Source organism: Protomyctophum bolini (genome assembly GCF_963924005.1).
Source record: "Protomyctophum bolini genome assembly, chromosome: 23".
Classification (NCBI taxonomy): domain Eukaryota; kingdom Metazoa; phylum Chordata; class Actinopteri; order Myctophiformes; family Myctophidae; genus Protomyctophum; species Protomyctophum bolini.
Window position 1 is genome coordinate 25,540,669 of NC_137884.1, and position 22,203 is coordinate 25,562,871.

General features: G+C 41.8%; 1 protein-coding gene across 1 annotated transcript; it reads left to right on the forward strand.

Moving 5' to 3' along the window:
* The first annotated feature begins 1,525 nt into the window (after positions 1 to 1,525).
* Positions 1,526 to 17,848, forward strand: LOC308310705 (uncharacterized protein). Its single transcript, XM_080757087.1, has 6 exons — positions 1,526 to 1,780; positions 6,799 to 6,863; positions 12,815 to 13,358; positions 15,126 to 15,239; positions 16,246 to 16,389; positions 17,639 to 17,848. Exons 3-6 carry the CDS (start codon positions 13,279 to 13,281, stop codon positions 17,817 to 17,819), a joined length of 519 nt encoding a protein of 172 aa, XP_080613213.1. The 5' UTR covers positions 1,526 to 1,780; positions 6,799 to 6,863; positions 12,815 to 13,278; the 3' UTR covers positions 17,820 to 17,848.
* The last annotated feature ends 4,355 nt before the right edge of the window (positions 17,849 to 22,203 follow it).

The window sequence follows — 22,203 nt, forward strand, 5'->3', positions numbered from 1 at the left end:
TTTATCATCACATCCCCATCCGAGGTTGTAAAGTAGTTGAGCTGTATTTATGGGTAGCAGATGCAACGATAATACAATACACGGTGCCACCCAAGACTAAATGGCTGATTATACGTTATTATAACCAGTAAGACGCGCAAACGCGGGAAGCGAACGCAGCTCCTACATATTTGGGTTTTGGACGTATAGCTGCTTTGGGGACTCCTTATATGGTTATGGCATGGTGACGTAATCACTCAGCTCCATATATGGGCACAAAAGCGGGACAGACAGAGAGACAGACAGACACACACACACACACACACACACACACACACACACACACACACACATGATCTGCTAGGTCTCATAGTAAGTGCTCACTGAATTCGCAATAAGTTCACAAAGAAAACACCAGCTGTTGCTAGCTAAATAAAAAGTTGATCAATAACTTGAAAAGACTGCCTAAATAATTGTTTTTTTTATTGTTTGTTCAGGGAAATATTTAGTTGGCAATGCATCATGGGCAATCTGGGAACCCATTGGCAAAACAAAAGGAAAAACAGCGCCCCCAACAGTCTGTCTCGAGAGACTACATCATTGGTATTAGGAAACGTTCCAGTCAGCCAACTGATTATGAAGCAGTGACTGATGCAGCAGCTACAGTAGCTGTCATAAACTATACAGTCATGTAAATATAATGCTATAATCCTGCATTGATGGAGTAGTACAGTGGTATAGCTATACAGTAGCTGTCATAAACTATACAGTCATGTAAATATAATGATATGAATGAATGAATAGTTTATTTCGATCTTTCAGAGGGGAGACATTACACAAAAACAGTTTACTTTTTATTTTTAGGTGATGGAAAAGGCATAGGCAGAAGCGTAAAGCTTATTAGTGCCTATCCTTATCAAAATGTATTCCAAAATACTATTATGCAATACTGATATGCATAACAATCAACATATAAACAAAACGAACAAATTACATTTATAGAAGAAGAAAAGAAAATTAAACAAACAAAAAAACAAAAACAAAACACAGACAACGAGAAACAAGTAGGAAAAAAGAGAAAAACAGACAAAGCTACAATGTTATACCTATTAGTCCATGAACACTACATAGCATAAGCATAACCCATAACATATAATCCTGCATTCAAAACAGGTGGTTCGCAGGGGCAGTTGAGTGATATCTGAGCGCTTCCAAACTCCAGTCTCCAGCACTTAGAAAAAAATATTAATCTGAAAGGACCCAAAGTAGCTCATAACATGTCAACAGTGGACTTTTATATGAAACAAACACTTTGAGGATAGAAAGAGGATAATTCAAGCTTTCCCTACAGCTGCAATGTCGGTGAGTTTGACGTCGTTTAATACAACCAGAGAGGACTTTTCTGTTTGGATGAATGGGCTTCCATTGCACCTATAGGTAGCGCCTTGCCATTAACTTTAATATATGGTAACTAAGATGGACGCGGTCTGAGAGTCATGTTTCAGGGCTAGCGGTCTGCATGATTCTCTCTCTGTCGCCATGCAGGCTGGATTGTCCTGTCTTTAAACGTCGAAGCCATCAGATCTACAAGCTCGCGATGCGACGCGCTGTGAGCTTGTGTGAGCTTGTAGATCTGCTCCATGATCTGCTCTTGTAGTGTGGGAGGAACGGAAGTGTCTCGTTCCCTTCCCCCTTCATTCTAGTTTAGGCTTATTCATTCTCGGGGGGAGGACGAAACGAATCCGTTCCTTTTCCCTCTACTCTCCGGCCAGCTCTGCTCTGCGCTCAACAAGGTCTACAGGTATTTATAAAAGATACTTTATGCTGTTAGTATGTTGTGTAAACACTTAACCTGTGGTTAACAATAAGCCTACTACATGTATCCCTGAATATTGAATACTTTACTTTTTAAACTACCGGTAAGCAACAGCTACCTATCCTTAAATATTTTCGATATTATTAGCCTGTGTGCACTTGTCTTCTGTAATCTCAGCATCATTGAAAATGAAGACGTTGTCCTTTTTATAAGAAAACAAATAAAGGTTAAATGTACTTTAGAACCCCTACCATGAAATGTTCTATGAGCAGGGTGTGGCTTAGCCCCTCTCGGAACCCCCTGGGTCAGCCCAATCCGAACCGAACCGGGCTGACCCGTAGGGTCCCTGGTCAAGCTAAGATTTTCCAATGCGATTGTTGGAACGCGGATATGAAAAACTCAACCTTTCTTCGATCTGCTCGCTATTACCGCGCTTTGTATTGTGTTTGATTACGGATGTGCGAACTATAAGTACCTTACATACCTCTGATAAAATCTCCTGTGTCGCGGAAGCCGTTAAGTATTTTTAATCCATGTTTGATTAAAAATGCGCTTTGCTTCTTCTCTTCCTGCCTTGCTATTGTACCGCCTCCAGCTGTGCTGTTGGCTAGCTATGTGTCCCTACGTTACTGCCCCTGATTGGCGGAGCTATGTTTTTGCTGTGGGGATGTTCGTTTTCCATCTTGCTGTGTCTGTTGTGTTCAAAAAGGACCTTTCAAAGTGATTCCACATACACCAATTGCATTATTTATTAGTAGTAGTAGTAGTATCACTACGTGTAGAGTTTGTAAATACATCAAAGATGCGATAATAATCCATTTTTTATGGATAAAGCCATTATATGGCTGTGTGTGTGTGTGATGATTTATCGGTTAATCGGTTTAATGATTTATTTGTGCCTTTGCAACCATATATGGTTGTGTATATGGATATTATTGTATATGGATATATTGTGTATATTCCTGCACTATACCTGCATTGAGTGACCTTGGTACATAGAATTTGATCTATTGAAGATTCTGACCTTCAAATGTACATCATTTTTGTTTTGATTGTATTGCTGTATTGTTGTATTGTTCTTTCTGCTTTGGCGATGTAAACGTATGTTTTCTCATGCCAATAAAGCCCTTTGAATTGAATTGAATTGAATTGTGTGTGTGTGTGTGTGTGTGTGTGTGTGTGCAATGCCGGTTTGTGCCACAGGGTGGTGCCAGATCTGACTTTAACTTTTGGTGCAGTGTGTCTGCGTACCAAACACTTCACTTTTGTGTATTAGTTAGTATAGTCTGGCTTGAAATTGTCAATAGTGAATGAATGCTCCATTAGTTGGCTGCTAAATAAACCAGTTTAGTGACATTATCTTTGTCTGTGTGAAATGCCTGGACACCTATTCTGCTGTATCCAGTCCAGTCATCTCACACACAGTTAATTATTTTCATTACACAAAAGTGGCACCTCTTTAGGCTTGTCATTTAAATAGACATTACATAATTGAAATAACCGATACCCCAAGTGTATAGCAATTAAGCAGCATGCTTCAACACAGACATTATTAATTATTAGCATATTTCATATACACGCAAGACATTTCATTGTAACAAATCCCAACACACATACTTTGGTGAACAACAACTGACTCGGACTACTTGTAAACTTGGGTTCACGGTTTTTAATATGGTATAAGAAAAAATACTGAAATTATTATGGCGCAGTAGCTGCAGCATCACACACACAGCAACAAGAAATGCCTCCACATGCAGCTTTTAATGAACTTTCTGCATGCATCTGGGGCAAGAGGATGTGTTTCAGTGCCTGCATTCTAAGACAAGCTTTCCCTTCCAGTGTATCTTTCACGAGGTCGATCATGGATTTGTCCAGATGTTTTGCCATATACACATTACTGTACACATACATGATGGCTCTCCCTGGAGCGCCATCACGGGAACACCGTCCCACCTCCTATATCATGTAGAAAAAAACGATCAGACCAAATTATGTGCATGTTTGTTTCCAAATTTTAATTCAGTGTCTCCGACTTGAGAAATAGATTGAGTCTTCAAGTTCAGCATTAATAAATCTGTACATTTTCCCCATACTTTAATTGAGAATGACTAGGAATCTAGAATTGGTTCACAATATAATTGGAAAGCTTTGTGATTTTTACTATACTGTATGTTCTATTTGCATGCATGATTCAATAACTTTCCAGTTCAGTTTTAAATTAATTATGCCATTATAGGATTCAATATGTTTTGAATCTGCCAAATAGGTGTAATTCCAGCTCATATTACCTGCCAGTTCAGGATGTTCTTCGGAGGGCCCCAGTGCAAAACAATCCGGACATCTTCAACGTGGATACCCATTCCAAATGCAACTGTCGCCACCACACATCGGATTTGGCTGTCAGGTCTGACAAATGTGGCCAGGATCCTTGCTTTAGCTGCATCGTCTGTGTTCTTCATGAACATGTCAATGAGTTTATTTTGTGGCTGATGCGCACCACCATTCCAAAATCCATCCTGAAGGCTCACGAACAATGCATAATAGATTTCTGTGACATGCTTTGTAGAACTATAAAGAACAGTTATTAATGTAGTTAGTATCAACATTATACATAGCAGTGTGCCACTGTGCATATTGACAAATATAATACAATTTAATTGATTTGATCTTTATGAATAAAATGATAAATCACAAATGTATCATTCATTGGATTAACACATTTATCTCAACAATTATCAACCAATCAGAAAAATTCAGCACACTTAAAAAAGTCAAAGAATAATTCACCAATGCCTTATACACCATCATTACATACTCACTTGGCATATATGATGCATTTAGGAGACAAAGGTCCCATCCTCTTGAGGTCCTTTATAAGCCAATCCAGCACTTTAAAGTAGTTGAGGGTGATTTTCTCCATGGACAGATGTATATTAGGCCTTATAACAGAAAGACATTAAAAGCATTAAAAGTATTTACCTCAACCACAAACATAAACATAAACATTACCACACACACACACACACACACACACACACACACACACACACACACACACACAGCCATATATTGGCTTTATCCATAAGAAATGGATTATTATCGCATCTTTGATGTATTGACAAACTGTACACTTTAAAGTGATACTAATAAATAATGCAATTGCTGTATCTGGATCACTTTTCTTTTTGGAAACAGCTGGTCTCCAAATATTGCACTACGTGAATGTAACGAACATCCCCCACAACAAGAAGACCTCCGCCAATCACAGGCAGTAACGTAGGGACACATAGCTAGCCAACCGCACAGCTGGAGGCGGTACCATTGGATGTCAATAAACAAGGCAGGAAGAGAAAGAGCTTAGCGACATTTTTAATCAATCATGGATTAAAAATACTTAACGGCTTCCGCGACACAGGAGATGTGTCGGTATGGTATGTAAGGTACTTATAGTTCGCACATTCGTAAGTCAATACATGAATAACCATGGTAAAAGCGCGCAGAAGTCCGTAACATGGCTTGTTTACATTGTATTTGTTTGTGCGTAACTGGCGACAGCCCCACTTGAAGCAGGACCCAATGCAAGTAAAGTCTTAAAAGTGTCAGAAACTTTACTACATTCGGGTTCTGCTTGCGGGGCTAGGTGTGGCTGTAAACAAGTCCTTGGCTGAACTTTGCTTTGAAAGTACAATACACCAAAGACAAGACCCTTGGCATTTTATCTGTTGAATTATCCTCCATTTTCAATTAATCTCTGAACATATAAAGACATGACATACAAATACACACTTCTATGAAAAAAGGAATAACAGTTAAATAAAGTTACACTCGACGTGCACGCGCACACGCACGACTTCCTTGATAAACATGGCAGCGACTTACAAAAGACTCGGCTCGGTTCAAATCGCTAGTTGGATTTTCTTTGGCGTTGCTAAGGTTGAATTGGTGTAAACGCTTTCTGCCCCTTCACGTTTTGGATTCATTGTGCACATTACAAAAGGGTAAGAAGCGTGTATTGTGGAAACATGCGCCGTTTCTGAACCGCGGTGCGAGGGGCCCAGGGTGTGGAACACAGTATAGGTGCATCCCCCAAACGAATGGTTGGGGGATGTTTGCCATTGTCCTAACATGGCAAACATCCCCCAACCATTTGTTTGTGGTCACTAGTTAGTGGCCACGGGCTATTCTGAGATTCCTAGCCTGCTAAGTCATGACATGTTTGCCCAGCCGAGAGACAAAGTAACGTCACACTATATATACAGTTATTTAAGATATATTAATTAATTAATACCACATATATTCATGTCCTCACTGTATTGCATTACTGCTTGTTTTTTAATGTCTTTGCCTTGCTTTGTTTTTGTCATTGCTCTGTAAAGCACCTTGAGCTGCATTTCATGTCATGAAAGGTGCTATACAAATAAAGTTTTATTATTATTATTATTATTATTATTATTATATGGGGCTAGCTTATATCCTACCAAAACATTTGAACTGATGCTGGAAAAACATGCAGGGTAGATGGCCCATTTTAGCATTTCAATTCATGCAGTGAGTGAGAGAGATATGGGTAAGGGAGGGAGCAGTGCTCCACCTTGTGGTACCAACTGGCATTGGCGCACGCCATGTGAAAACTGTGCTGAAAACTGAAACTGTGCTCACAGTAAGACGCACAGAGAGACGGATGTCATTGAATTGAGAATTATATATACACAACAAAGTGTGAACATCTAGCTATAAAGCAAGTCTTCTCACTTTGTGCTATCTAGATCTAGATAGACAGATACAACCGTTCTCAATGTGTGAAGGGCTTAGTATAAGATAAGACACACCAGACACAACCGTTCTCAATGTGTGAAGGGCCGTCATTTGTCTTGTTTTCATCAACATTCTGTGTAGACGTGTCATGATCAGTTGTTTGTGTGAACCAGGTAACCAGTTTGACAACCTCCTCTGTCTCTGTCTCTGTCTCTCTCTCTCTCTCTCTGTCTGTCTGGACACAGGAGTCATTTTTTATCCAGTCCAAAGTCTACAGTACAGCACCATGGGCGGACAGGATTCATGACGGGTAAAGATCCAAACAAACATTTGATGACTTGTAGGTCTACATCATACTTAGTATTTTAACCAGTGTTTGTTCAGGTTCAGAGCGAGGCAGCGAGCCTTTGGGGGGGTTTTATGATACATAATAGGGATGTGTAAATGTGTCCAAAATGAAAATCGATTTGTATAATCAAATATTAACGATTAATCGATTAATCGTTTGGGGGGGGGGGGGGGGGGGGTTTAATATTTTTTGAATCCTACAAATCTTCCCCCCAAGTGGTACCTAAGTCAAAAACGTTTGGGAACCCCTGATGTAGATGATTAACAATAATTTTAACTCTTGAGAGTTAATAAGGGTCCATTTGGTTACTAACTCCATCTTTTAAATGAGGACCACTGGTGGTCCCTGGACCAGTGTTGAGCCAATTGATCACCGTAGCAACCCCAGCCTAGGCCTGATTAGGTAAATTCCCAACACCTGCTAAATCCTCCAAACCTGTATCTGGAATCAATCTCCACTCACACTCAGTCACTCACACTCCTCTCAGTCATGCAGCTACACAGACACATCCCAAGCAGACTTTGGTAGGCCTATAGCCCTGTCCTGTTTGGATGACAATATTGCCTTTCCAAAAAAAAAAAAAAAAGATTATCGATTATTATTTTTCATAATCGATTTCGCGTCCTATTAACGATAATCGATTAATCGGACCCATCCCTAATACATAAACAGTAATGTGTTATGACTGACTGCACACAGGGTCCTATGCATAACATCTAGTTATGACTGACTGCACACAGGGTCCTAGCATAACATCTAGTTATGACTGACTGCACACAGGGTCCTACACATAACATCTAGTTATGACTGACTGCACACAGGGTCCTACACATAACATCTAGTTATGACTGACTGCACACAGGGTCCTATAGACATAACATCTAGTTATGACTGACTGCACACAGGGTCCTATAGACATAACATCTGGTTATGACTGACTGCACACAGGGTCCTATAGACATAACATCTGGTTATGACTGACTGCACACAGGGTCCTACGCATAACATCTAGTTATGACTGACTGCACACAGGGTCCTATGCATAACATCTAGTTATGACTGACTGCACACAGGGTCCTATGCATAACATCTAGTTATGACTGACTGCACACAGGGTCCTATAGACATAACATCTAGTTATGACTGACTGCACACAGGGTCCTATGCATAACATCTGGTTATGACTGACTGCACACAGGGTCCTATAGACATAACATCTAGTTATGACTGACTGCACACAGGGTCCTAGCATAACATCTAGTTATGACTGACTGCACACAGGGTCCTATAGACATAACATCTAGTTATGACTGACTGCACACAGGGTCCTAGCATAACATCTAGTTATGACTGACTGCACACAGGGTCCTACACATAACATCTAGTTATGACTGACTGCACACAGGGTCCTATAGACATAACATCTAGTTATGACTGACTGCACACAGGGTCCTATGCATAACATCTAGTTATGACTGACTGCACACAGGGTCCTATAGACATAACATCTAGTTATGACTGACTGCACACAGGGTCCTATGCATAACATCTAGTTATGACTGACTGCACACAGGGTCCTAGCATAACATCTAGTTATGACTGACTGCACACAGGGTCCTATGCATAACATCTAGTTATGACTGACTGCACACAGGGTCCTATAGACATAACATCTAGTTATGACTGACTGCACACAGGGTCCTAGCATAACATCTAGTTATGACTGACTGCACACAGGGTCCTATAGACATAACATCTAGTTATGACTGACTGCACACAGGGTCCTATGCATAACATCTAGTTATGACTGACTGCACACAGGGTCCTATAGACATAACATCTAGTTATGACTGACTGCACACAGGGTCCTATGCATAACATCTAGTTATGACTGACTGCACACAGGGTCCTATGCATAACATCTAGTTATGACTGACTGCACACAGGGTCCTAGCATAACATCTAGTTATGACTGACTGCACACAGGGTCCTATGCATAACATCTGGTTATGACTGACTGCACACAGGGTCCTATAGACATAACATCTAGTTATGACTGACTGCACACAGGGTCCTAGCATAACATCTAGTTATGACTGACTGCACACAGGGTCCTACACATAACATCTAGTTATGACTGACTGCACACAGGGTCCTATAGACATAACATCTAGTTATGACTGACTGCACACAGGGTCCTACACATAACATCTAGTTATGACTGACTGCACACAGGGTCCTATAGACATAACATCTAGTTATGACTGACTGCACACAGGGTCCTACACATAACATCTAGTTATGACTGACTGCACACAGGGTCCTATAGACATAACATCTAGTTATGACTGACTGCACACAGGGTCCTATGCATAACATCTAGTTATGACTGACTGCACACAGGGTCCTATGCATAACATCTAGTTATGACTGACTGCACACAGGGTCCTATAGACATAACATCTAGTTATGACTGACTGCACACAGGGTCCTATAGACATAACATCTAGTTATGACTGACTGCACACAGGGTCCTATGCATAACATCTAGTTATGACTGACTGCACACAGGGTCCTACGCATAACATCTAGTTATGACTGACTGCACACAGGGTCCTATGCATAACATCTAGTTATGACTGACTGCACACAGGGTCCTATAGACATAACATCTAGTTATGACTGACTGCACACAGGGTCCTATAGACATAACATCTAGTTATGACTGACTGCACACAGGGTCCTATAGACATAACATCTAGTTATGACTGACTGCACACAGGGTCCTATGCATAACATCTAGTTATGACTGACTGCACACAGGGTCCTATGCATAACATCTAGTTATGACTGACTGCACACAGGGTCCTACGCATAACATCTTTGTGGTGTGAATTTGTCCCCAGTGGGACAATAAAGATGAGATTTCATAAGCAGTGAATTAATATTCATAACTGGACATGTAACATTTTATTCAAAGGATTTACTCTTGTTTTCTTTCTTAAGATTTATGTTTTGGGGCTTTTATGCCTTTATTGAAGGACAGTAACTCACAGCATATGGGGACTTGGGAGTAACACGCAGCAAAGGTCGTCAGGATCGGGATTCGAACCATTGCAGCCTAGGGCGCCCGTACCACAACACCGGCGACCCGGGGTGTCTTTAAAAACAAATGTTGGTCATTTTATCGTCTACTCGGGCTTATGCCAACACCACAGTTTTAAGTTGCTCGAAACTCCTTCAACTTGTTTGTTAGTAACAACATATCAAAGGTCAGAAATCCCAGTGGCTGAACATATTGAAAAATGCTGAAATAGGTCATGGTTACCTTCACCTATTCACCTATAGAGGGCGCCAATACACTGTCACAGGTTCATGTCTTTTTTATTTGCAGTGAAATCACCATAGGGCGATTTTAGGTCGCTTCATATAAGAACTAAAATAAACCGACCACCCCGGCCTTTCTGTCAGGGGAGTGGCTGTGCGTCGTTAGTGAATTAATGTGGCCGCAAAAGCATCATGGCCACCATGCACCTATTCTAATAGGCTCTGCATTACACGCACCCCTGGCCAATAGGACGCATCATGGCCTGCATGCACCTATTCTAATAGGCTCTGCATTACACACACCCCTGGCCAATAGGACGCATCATGGCCTGCATGCACATATTCTAATAGGCTCTGCATTACACGCACCCCTGGCCAATAGGACGCATCATGGCCTGCATGCACCTATTCTAATAGGCTCTGCATTACACGCACCCCTGGCCAATAGGACGCATCATGGCCTGCATGCACATATTCTAATAGGCTCTGCATTACACACACCCCTGGCCAATAGGACGCATCATGGCCTGCATGCACATATTCTAATAGGCTCTGCATTACACACACCCTTGGCCAATAGGACGCATCATGGCCTGCATGCACCTATTCTAATAGGCTCTGCATTACACACACCCCTGGCCAATAGGACGCATCATGGCCTGCATGCACATATTCTAATAGGCTCTGCATTACACGCACCCCTGGCCAATAGGACGGGCTCTACGGCTACAACCAGTATTGATTTCGTTTCGTCGACTGAAACTGACGAGAAATGTTCGTCGACTTCCTTTTTTCACTTGCAAAAACTACGTGAAAACTATAAGCTATGACGACTAAAACTAAGACTAAATATATTGACAATTTCGTCAACAAATCAAAAAACAATCAATATACATTAAAAGAATAAAAAAATGTAAACTACAAAATGTCAGGAAGGGACTAGTGGACAAGAGATCCACTATTAGTCATGTTACACTTGGATTCATGCTGAAAATAGCAGATCTACAATTGATCTATTTTGTTTATAGCGTATGAGAGTTTGTGGTGAGAAAATAAAACCTTTAGTTTAGACTAGTCATTGATTAGACCAGTCATTAGTCCTACAACCTATTTCAAACCCTCACCCTAACCCTAACCTCCCACGGGGCAGCACACCTAAACCTAACCTTAACCCTCACCTTAACCCTAACCTCCCACGGGGCAGCACACCTAAACCTAACCTTAACCCTCTCCCAACCCTTAACGCACCCCTCACCAACCTTAATCCGGTCGTTTTAACGCACCCCTCACCAACCTTAATCTGGTCGTTTTAACGCACCCCCCACCAACCTTAATCCGGTCGTTTTAACGCACCCCTCACCAACCTTAATCCAGTCATTTTAACGCACCCCTCACCAACCTTAATCCAGTCATTTTAACGCACCCCTCACCAACCTTAATCCAGTCATTTTAACGCACCCCTCACCAACCTTAATCCGGTCGTTTTAACTCACCCCCCACCAACCTTAATCTGGTCGTTTTGACGCACCCCTCACCAACCTTAATCTGGTCATTTTAACGCACCCCCCACCAACCTTAATCTGGTCGTTTTAACGCACCCCCCACCAACCTTAATCTGGTCGTTTTAACGCACCCCCCACCAACCTTAATCCGGTCGTTTTAACTCACCCCCCACCAACCTTAATCCGGTCGTTTTAACGCACCCCCCACCAACCTTAATCCGGTCGTTTTAACTCACCCCCCACCAACCTTAATCCGGTCGTTTTAATGCACCCCCCACCAACCTTAATCCGGTCGTTTTAACGCACCCCCCACCAACCTTAATCCGGTCGTTTTAACTCACCCCCCACCAACCTTAATCCGGTCGTTTTAACGCACCCCCCACCAACCTTAATCCGGTCGTTTTAACTCACCCCCCACCAACCTTAATCCGGTCGTTTTAACGCACCCCCCACCAACCTTAATCCGGTCGTTTTAACGCACCCCCCACCAACCTTAATTTGTCAATTGTGTAAATCTGTCTGTCCACTGTACCAAGACATCAGAGACACATACTGTCCACTGTACCAAGACATCAGAGACACATACTGTCCACTGTACCAAGACATCAGAGACACATACTGTCCACTGTACCAAGACATCAGAGACACATACTGTCCACTGTACCAAGACATCAGAGACACATACTGTCTGTCCACTGTACCAAGACATCAGAGACACATACTGTCCACTGTACCAAGACATCAGAGACACATACTGTCCACTGTACCAAGACATCAGAGACACATACTGTCCACTGTACCAAGACATCAGAGACACATACTGTCTACTGTACCAAGACATCAGAGACACATACTGTCTGTCCACTGTACCAAGACATCAGAGACAAATACTTCCCACAGATTACGCACACCTGACATGAGTGTGAAACAATGACCAACGACCTGGCCTATCAGAGACCTTTCTAGTTTAATGTGTTTTAAATTCAGAGTGCTATAATGTAAGAGATGTGTGACCAGTGGCTGTAGATTCAACATGGATTATAATGATTCACTAAATATTGTTCATCCTCTCTTTTCTACCAGGAGTCATCAGGAGAGAAGCCGCCATCATTTTCAACAGCACTGCATGGGGCCAGAAGAGAATGTCCCATTCATTTAGCTTCATAGATGGATAGATGGATGGATAGAACATTTAAAAACATCCTTATATTAAATTAAGAGTTTGAAGGCTGGAATCAAGCCAACCTGCGACCTGATAAATTAACTCGTAACACATTTGATTCCATTCACAAGGATCGGAAAACCCTCAAAAAGAGGGTTTTTAATTGACCTATAGCTAAGACCCGCCCTCTCCCTCTTACACACTCCCACCTGGACACTTTCCAGCCAGGCTCATTCATTCCAATGTAAAGATCATGGATTTTACACATTAAATACTGGTTCATTTTTGGAACCAGACCTAGGTCTATAATGGTGTGACGTCAGGTTCTCTTTCTAAATACTGGATTGTTACGACATTTTACTGTAGCTGATAATACAATATCTCTATGGAGAAAATGAGTGGGAGTTCTGCTTCTGGCGCGTCATCGTTGACCTCTAGTGACGGAGACGACCCGACTGATGAAAGGTTTGAATTGACTCATTTCTCCTGCGTGTTTACAGATGCGTGTGTGTCGTTACCGATGTAGCGCGACGCTGCTTTCAACCACCTTATGGCAGACGCACCGCTCTGTTCCTTATCACAGACGCACCGCTCTGTTCCTTATCACAGACGCACCGCTCTGTTCCTTATCACAGACGCACCGCTCTGTTCCTGCTAAATACACTGAAGCATAATTAATCTATCTCTGTTCCTGCTAAATACACTGAAGCATGATTAATCTATCTCTGTTCCTGCAAAATACACTGAAGCATAATTAATCTATCTCTGTTCCTGCAAAATACACTGAAGCATAATTAATCTATCTCTGTTCCTGCTAAATACACTGAAGCATCATTAATCTATCTCTGTTCCTGCAAAATACACTGAAGCATAATTAATCTATCTCTGTTCCTGCAAAATACACTGAAGCATAATTAATCTATCTCTGTTCCTGCTAAATACACTGAAGCATCATTAATCTATCTCTGTTCCTGCTAAATACACTGAAGCATAATTAATCTATCTCTGTTCCTGCAAAATACACTGAAGCATAATTAATCTATCTCTGTTCCTGCTAAATACACTGAAGCATCATTAATCTATCTCTGTTCCTGCAAAATACACTGAAGCATAATTAATCTATCTCTGTTCCTGCTAAATACACTGAAGCATAATTAATCTACTCCATCGTACAGCGGTGTTGTTGCTCGTCAAAATGATGAAAAAGTTGTCAGGAGGACAGACGAGTGATGGATGTAAATAGATTTACAAGCTTACACTGACTCCCACTCATAAAACAATGTTTGCTCATAAAACAACGTTACATATGTTTAAAATTGTAATGTTGTGTATATCCAAATAATAATTGATTGTTTTTTTATTTAGCAGGCAATATTAAAACTTAAAGGACAACTATATTTTTTTCAACCAAGGTTGATGTTTTAGGTTGTTATTAGATAAAGTAAAAGATGAGTGAATTTGCTGCTTTCTTTAGTTTTAGGGATTTTAGCTGATTTTGACAGGGGGCGGGGGCATTCGTAACCTGACGCTGCCAGATCCAAAAAGCTTGCTACACAAATTTGTTTCACAGCTTATTTGGATCTGGGATCGCGGAAGCAAATTCGATGACGGGGCTGTTCCTTTTTTTCAAGATACATGGTAGATGATTGGATGGGAGCGTCTGTCTATCACCGTGTGGGCGTGCAAACACAACCAATCATATCGACGTGTCTATATACCGTCACATCCGCATCCCGCCTTTAGCTCACGCTGATTGGTTCGGTGCGAAGCAGATCTGACTCAGGGCTCAACTCTGTCAGAGATCCCAGATGAGTGTTGTGTTGGGGAATATGTTTCCGCAATACCGCCCTCATCTGGCAGCGTCAGGTTAGGGCATTCGAGCATGGGGCTAAATATGTATTTTCTTTTACAAATTTTTATAGCAATTTATTTTGATTATTTATATTTATTTATATTTATTATTTATATAATAAATTACATCTGGCCACAAAAGATCACAGGATCTACTGAAAGGGAAGGCTCACTGTGTGTATAGGCTCAATATGTCAGTTTGACACATTCAGTAGATCCTGTAATCTTCTGTGGCCAGATGTAATTTCTTGGGCTCTAGTAGGACTATAATAAATAATAAAAAAAGAGAAAAAAGAGAAATTAAAAAAATATATACACTCATCTTTTACTTTCTCTTATTTATAAATAAACTAAATCCTGTTGATCCTCTCTTTGTAACAGGGTTGATCGTCACAGAGCAGTCTCTCCTGTACCCAGCTGTGTCTCCATGAAGAGTGACTCGTCCATGCATGGACTTATTGACTTCAAAGATGGACACCACTCTACTGATCAAAGGTTGAAACATGAACTCCATCTGGTGTCTGAATTGTGTACTCCAAGTCAAATCAAACTTTATTTCTAAAGCATCTATCTGAGCAGATCTAATGGGGAGGGGCAGACATGGAGTAATGTGTTCACGTTTTATAGTGCCGGTGAGAAGGCGGTCAGCTGTGTTCTGCACTAGCTGTAAACGCCTGAGTGACGCCTGGTCGATGCCAATATACAAAGAGTTGCAATAATCTATTCTTGATGAAATCAAAGCATGGATAACCATCTCCAGCTGTTTTTAGGGGGAGGTAGGATTTGACCGTGGTGATGATTGGAAGAAGAGTTTTAACGACGGAGCTGATTTGTTTATTAAGTTTAAAATCTTTCATCAAAAATAAAACCAAGAGAGGGGACAGTGGTACAGCCGGTAGTGTTGTCGCCTCACAGCTAGAAGGTCCTGGGTTCGATTCCCGCTGTGGGCGCTGGGCGCGTGTTCTCTCCTCTGCGTCATCAGAGCCCATACCCGAGGCGGGGATGGCGAAAGGGCCTTTCTGTGTAGAGTTTGTATGTTCTCCCCGTTTCCCTTAGGGTAGGTACCCTCACATGTTCTCCCCGTGTCCCCTAGGGTAGGTACCCTCACATGTTGTCCCCTAGGGTAGGTACCCTCACATGTTCTCCCTGTGTCCCCTAGGGTAGGTACCCTCACATGTTCTCCCTGTGTCCCCTAGGATAGGTACCCTCACATGTTCTCCCCATGTCCCCTAGGGTAGGTACCCTCACAAAAAACATGCAGTAATCCTGGTCTCTAAACGACCTCCCCCTGCCAGCCGGGGGGGCCTGATGGAGAGGAAAGGAACTTGTCGGAATAACGCTGTGGTCAATGCTTACAGCTGAATGTTTAGGTTTAACTTTATAAGCTTTTCGTTTGTTTTCAACTAGGAATAATCACGTTTGAGTAGAACTTCCTAGACTATGAAATTGCCAAGCCTGATATGATTGTCTATAAATCCTGTTGATCCTCTCTTTGTAACAGGGTTGATCATCACAGAGCAGTCTCTCCTGTACCCAGCTGTGTCTCCATGAAGAGTGACTCGTCCATGCATGGGCGAGTTGTCAGAACAACAAAGAGGAAACATCAAAGCCACATGGAAAACCCTAAACAACATAATTCGAGAAGGTATGGGAAAAGGGGAGTATCCCAGCTACTTCAATAAAGAAAACATAACCATAGACAACAACAAAAAAATAGCCAATGAATTCAATTACTTCTTTGTAAATGTCGGTCCAACTTTAGCAAACGAGATAGTAGAACCTGGAGACAACGGCTTGGACTATAGAATCATAAACCGGAATCCACAATCTATCTTTGTCAAATGTGTACAGGAACAAGAGATACTGAATATGGTAAAAACATTTAAAAATATAAAGTCCACCGATAGTTCAAACATTGACATGACACTAATCAAAAACATATTTGACAAAATAATCAAACCGTTCACTCACATTTGTAACCTATGTTTCTCTACTGGCATCTTTCCCACAACCATGAAATTAGCTAAAGTCATTCCCATCTACAAAAGTGGTGACAAACATCAACTACAGACCTATCTCCCTGCTATCTCAATTCTCAAAAATATTAGAAAAACTATTCGTTATTAGATTAGACTGCTATATTAATAAACACCAGTTACTGAGTAACCACCAGTATGGTTTTCGGTCCAATATGTCCAAGACTTATTGACTTCAAAGATGGACACCACTCTACTGATCAAAGGTTGAAACATGAACTCTTTTACAACCAACAGCTCCATCTAATGTCTGAATTGTGTACTCCAAGTCAAATCAAACTTTGTTTCTAAACGCCTGAGTGACGCCTGGTCGATGCCAATATACAAAGAGTTGCAATAATCTTTTCTTGATACTCTATTCTAAAAGAAGCAGCTTGGACTCCTCATGCATAGAAGGAAGCATGATGTCAGTCCGTTGCTCTCCCAGGTTGGCAGAGGAAGTGTAGTGTCCAGGATTACATTAGATAATTGACACCGGGTGAAAATCGTGTTTTTAGAACATTTAAATTTAAATTTAGAAAAAAGTAAAAAATAAAACCAAGATTTCTAGGAAAGGGGTGGATGTTAGAACTTAACACACCCAGGGAGCTAAAGGATATTATGGTCGGATGGTGGTAAAAAAACATATGATTTCAGTTTTGTTTTCATTTAGGGTGAGAAAGTTTACATTTTAAATAACTTATATAACTGAAATAGCTGCGGTCAATGTTTACAGCTGAATGTTTAGGTTTAACTTCATAAGCTTTTCGTTTGTTTTCAACTAAGAATAATCACGTTTGAGTAGAACTTCCTAGACTATGAAATTGCCAAGCCTGATATGATTGTCTATAAATCCTGTTGATCCTCTCTTTGTAACAGGGTTGATCATCACAGAGCAGTCTCTCCTGTACCCAGCTGTGTCTCCATGAAGAGTGACTCGTCCATGCATGGACTTATTGACTTCAAAGATGGACACCACTCTACTGATCAAAGGTTGAAACATGAACTCCATCTGGTGTCTGAATTGTGTACTCCAAGTCAAATCAAACTTTATTTCTAAAGCATCTATCTGAGCAGATCTAATGGGGAGGGGCAGACATGGAGTAATGTGTTCACGTTTTATAGTGCCGGTGAGAAGGCGGTCAGCTGTGTTCTGCACTAGCTGTAAACGCCTGAGTGACGCCTGGTCGATGCCAATATACAAAGAGTTGCAATAATCTATTCTTGATGAAATCAAAGCATGGATAACCATCTCCAGCTGTTTTTAGGGGGAGGTAGGATTTGACCGTGGTGATGATTGGAAGAAGAGAGTTTTAACGACGGAGCTGATTTGTTTATTAAGTTTAAAATCTTTATAAAAAATAAAACCAAGAGGGGGGACAGTGGTACAGCCGGTAGTGTTGTCGCCTCACAGCTAGAAGGTCCTGGGTTCGATTCCCACTGTGGGCGTTGGGGGCGTGTTCTCTCCTCTGCGTCATCAGAGCCCATACCCGAGGCGGGGTTGGCGAAAGGGCCTTTCTGTGTGGAGTTTGTATGTTCTCCCCGTGTCCCCTAGGGTAGGTACCCTCACATGTTCTCCCCGTGTCCCCTAGGGTAGGTACCCTTGCATGTTCTCCCCGTGTCCCCTAGGGTAGGTACCCTCACATGTTCTCCCCGTGTCCCCTAGGGTAGGTACCCTCACATGTTCTCCCCATGTCCCCTAGGGTAGGTACCCTCACAAAAAACATGCAGTAATCCTGGTCTCTAAACGACCTCCCCCTGCCAGCCGGGGGGGCCTGATGGAGAGGAAAGGAACTTGTCGGAATAACGCTGTGGTCAATGTTTACAGCTGAATGTTTAGGTTTAACTTTATAAGCTTTTCGTTTGTTTTCAACTAAGAATAATCACGTTTGAGTAGAACTTCCTAGACTATGAAATTGCCAAGCCTGATATGATTGTCTATAAATCCTGTTGATCCTCTCTTTGTAACAGGGTTGATCATCACAGAGCAGTCTCTCCTGTACCCAGCTGTGTCTCCATGAAGAGTGACTCGTCCATGCATGGACTTATTGACTTCAAAGATGGACACCACTCTACTGATCAAAGGTTGAAACATGAACTCCATCTGGTGTCTGAATTGTGTACTCCAAGTCAAATCAAACTTTATTTCTAAAGCATCTATCTGAGCAGATCTAATGGGGAGGGGCAGACATGGAGTAATGTGTTCACGTTTTATAGTGCCGGTGAGAAGGCGGTCAGCTGTGTTCTGCACTAGCTGTAAACGCCTGAGTGACGCCTGGTCGATGCCAATATACAAAGAGTTGCAATAATCTATTCTTGATGAAATCAAAGCATGGATAAGCATCTCCAGCTGTTTTTAGGGGGAGGTAGGATTTGACCGTGGTGATGATTGGAAGAAGACGAGTGATGGATGTAAATAGATTTACAAGCTTACACTGACTCCCACTCATAAAAAAAGTTTGCTCATAAAACAACGTTACGTTACCGTTTTAAATTGTAATGTTGTGCCTATCCAAATAATAATAATAATGGATTTGTTTTTAAATCGTTGGCAATATTAAAACTTAAAGGACAACTATAGTTTTTTTCATCCAAGGTTGATGTTTTAGGTTGTTATTAGATAAAGTAAAAGATGAGTGTTCATTTTTTTTCATTTGCTGCTTTCTTTAGTTTTAGGGATTTTAGCTGATTTTGACAGGGGGCGGGGGCATTCGAGCATGGGGCTAAATCATAGACTGTAAAAAAAATGTTCTCCCCATGTCCCCTAGGGTAGGTAGGTACCCTCACATGTTCTCCCCATGTCCCCTAGGGGTAGGTACCCTCACATGTTCTCCCCGTGTCCCCTAGGGTAGGTACCCTCACATGTTCTCCCTGTGTCCCCTAGGGTACCCTCACAAAAACATGCAGTAATCCTGGTAGGAATGCGTTAAGGAGAAAACTGTTACAATTGCTCAATTCAACAGACCCATTCAGGATTCTAAAAACGCCTTCTCAATCCTGACCTAAGTTTTAAGTGTTTAGAGAGGCACTTGTCTTTATCTCCTTGGGCAAATCATTCCATTGCACCGTTTGTACTACATGGAATACAAGCTACTGTTATGCTAATTACGTCTGTTATTTACTTAGTATTATTTCTAGTAGTATTATTCACTGTCTCTGTTGTTTATGTATTGTTATTTCTTTCTGTATGATTCCAGAAGTGTCCACCACAGAGCAGTGTCTCCAACTCCCAGCCTTCTGTCTGTGAAGAGTGACAGGTCTAAAGGAAATCCTCCTGCATTCAGTAACGAACCTGGACCTCCTGATTCACAGTATGTCAACCCTCCTATAAATATATACAACACTATAACACTGTAACACTATACAATTTACACTATAACATATTTTATAGTGCCGGTGAGAAGGCGGGCAGCTGTGTTCTGCACTAGCTGTAAACGCCTGAGTGACGCCTGGTCGATGCCAATATACAAAGAGTTGCAATAATCTATTCTTGATGAAATCAAAGCATGGATAACCATCTCCAGCTGTTTTTAGGGGGAGGTAGGATTTGACCGTGGCGATGATTGGAAGAAGAGAGTTTTAACGACGGAGCTGATTTGTTTATTAAGTTTAAAATCTTTATCAAAAATAAAACCAAGAGGGGGGACAGTGGTACAGCCGGTAGTGTTGTCGCCTCAGAGCTAGAAGGTCCTGGGTTCGATTCCCGCTTTGGGCGCTGGGGGCGTGTTCTCTCCTCTGCGTCATCAGAGCCCATACCCGAGGCGGGGTTGGCGAAAGGGCCTTTCTGTGTGGAGTTTGTATGTTCTCCCCGTTTCCCCTAGGGTAGGTACCCTCACATGTTCTCCCCGTGTCCCCTAGGGTAGGTACCCTCACATGTTCTCCCCGTGTCCCCTAGGGTACCCTCACAAAAGCATGAAGTAATCCTGGTAGGAATGTGTTAAGGAGAAAACTGTTACAATTGCTCAATTCAACAGACCCATTCAGGATTCTAAAAACGCCTTCTCAATCCTGACCTAAGTTTTAAGTGTTTAGAGAGGCACTTGTCTTTATCTCCTTGGGCAAATCATTCCATTGCACCGTTTGTACTACATGGAATACAAGCTACTGTTATGCTAATTAATGTCTGTTATTTACTTAGTATTATTTCTAGTAGTATTATTCACTGTCTCTGTTGTTTATGTATTGTTATTTCTTTCTGTATGATTCCAGAAGTGTCCACCACAGAGCAGTGTCTCCAACTCCCAGCCTTCTGTCTGTGAAGAGTGACAGGTCTAAAGGAAATCCTCCTGCATTCAGTAACGAACCTGGACCTCCTGATTCACAGTATGTCAACCCTCCTATAAATATATACAACACTATAACACTGTAACACTATACAATTTACACTATAACATATTTTATAGTGCCGGTGAGAAGGCGGGCAGCTGTGTTCTGCACTAGCTGTAAACGCCTGAGTGACGCCTGGTCGATGCCAATATACAAAGAGTTGCAATAATCTATTCTTGATGAAATCAAAGCATGGATAACCATCTCCAGCTGTTTTTAGGGGGAGGTAGGATTTGACCGTGGCGATGATTGGAAGAAGAGAGTTTTAACGACGGAGCTGATTTGTTTATTAAGTTTAAAATCTTTATCAAAAATAAAACCAAGAGGGGGGACAGTGGTACAGCCGGTAGTGTTGTCGCCTCAGAGCTAGAAGGTCCTGGGTTCAATTCCCGCTTTGGGCGCTGGGGGCGTGTTCTCTCCTCTGCGTCATCAGAGCCCATACCCGAGGCGGGGTTGGCGAAAGGGCCTTTCTGTGTGGAGTTTGTATGTTCTCCCCGGTTCCCCTAGGGTAGGTACCCTCACATGTTCTCCCCGTGTCCCCTAGGGTACCCTCACAAAAGCATGAAGTAATCCTGGTAGGAATGTGTTAAGGAGAAAACTGTTACAATTGCTCAATTCAACAGACCCATTCAGGATTCTAAAAACGCCTTCTCAATCCTGACCTAAGTTTTAAGTGTTTAGAGAGGCACTTGTCTTTATCTCCTTGGGCAAATCATTCCATTGCACCGTTTGTACTACATGGAATACAAGCTACTGTTATGCTAATTACTGTCTGTTATTTACTTAGTATTATTTCTAGTAGTATTATTCACTGTCTCTGTTGTTTATGTATTGTTATTTCTTTCTGTATGATTCCAGAAGTGTCCACCACAGAGCAGTGTCTCCAACTCCCAGCCTTCTGTCTGTGAAGAGTGACAGGTCTAAAGGAAATCCTCCTGCATTCAGTAACGAACCTGGACCTCCTGATTCACAGTATGTCAACCCTCCTATAAATATATACAACACTATAACACTGTAACACTATACAATTTACACTATAACATATTTTATAGTGCCGGTGAGCAGGCGGGCAGCTGTGTTCTGCACTAGCTGTAAACGCCTGAGTGACGCCTGGTCGA

Coding starts and splice junctions, on each gene's coding strand:
- LOC308310705 (XM_080757087.1), top strand. CDS start 13,279: ATGGAGAAAATGAGTGGGAGTTCTGCTTCTGGCGCGTCATCGTTGACC. Junction 13,359..15,125: donor GACGACCCGACTGATGAAAG/GTTTGAATTGAC, acceptor TCTTTGTAACAG/GGTTGATCGTCACAGAGCAG. Junction 15,240..16,245: donor CACCACTCTACTGATCAAAG/GTTGAAACATGA, acceptor TCTTTGTAACAG/GGTTGATCATCACAGAGCAG.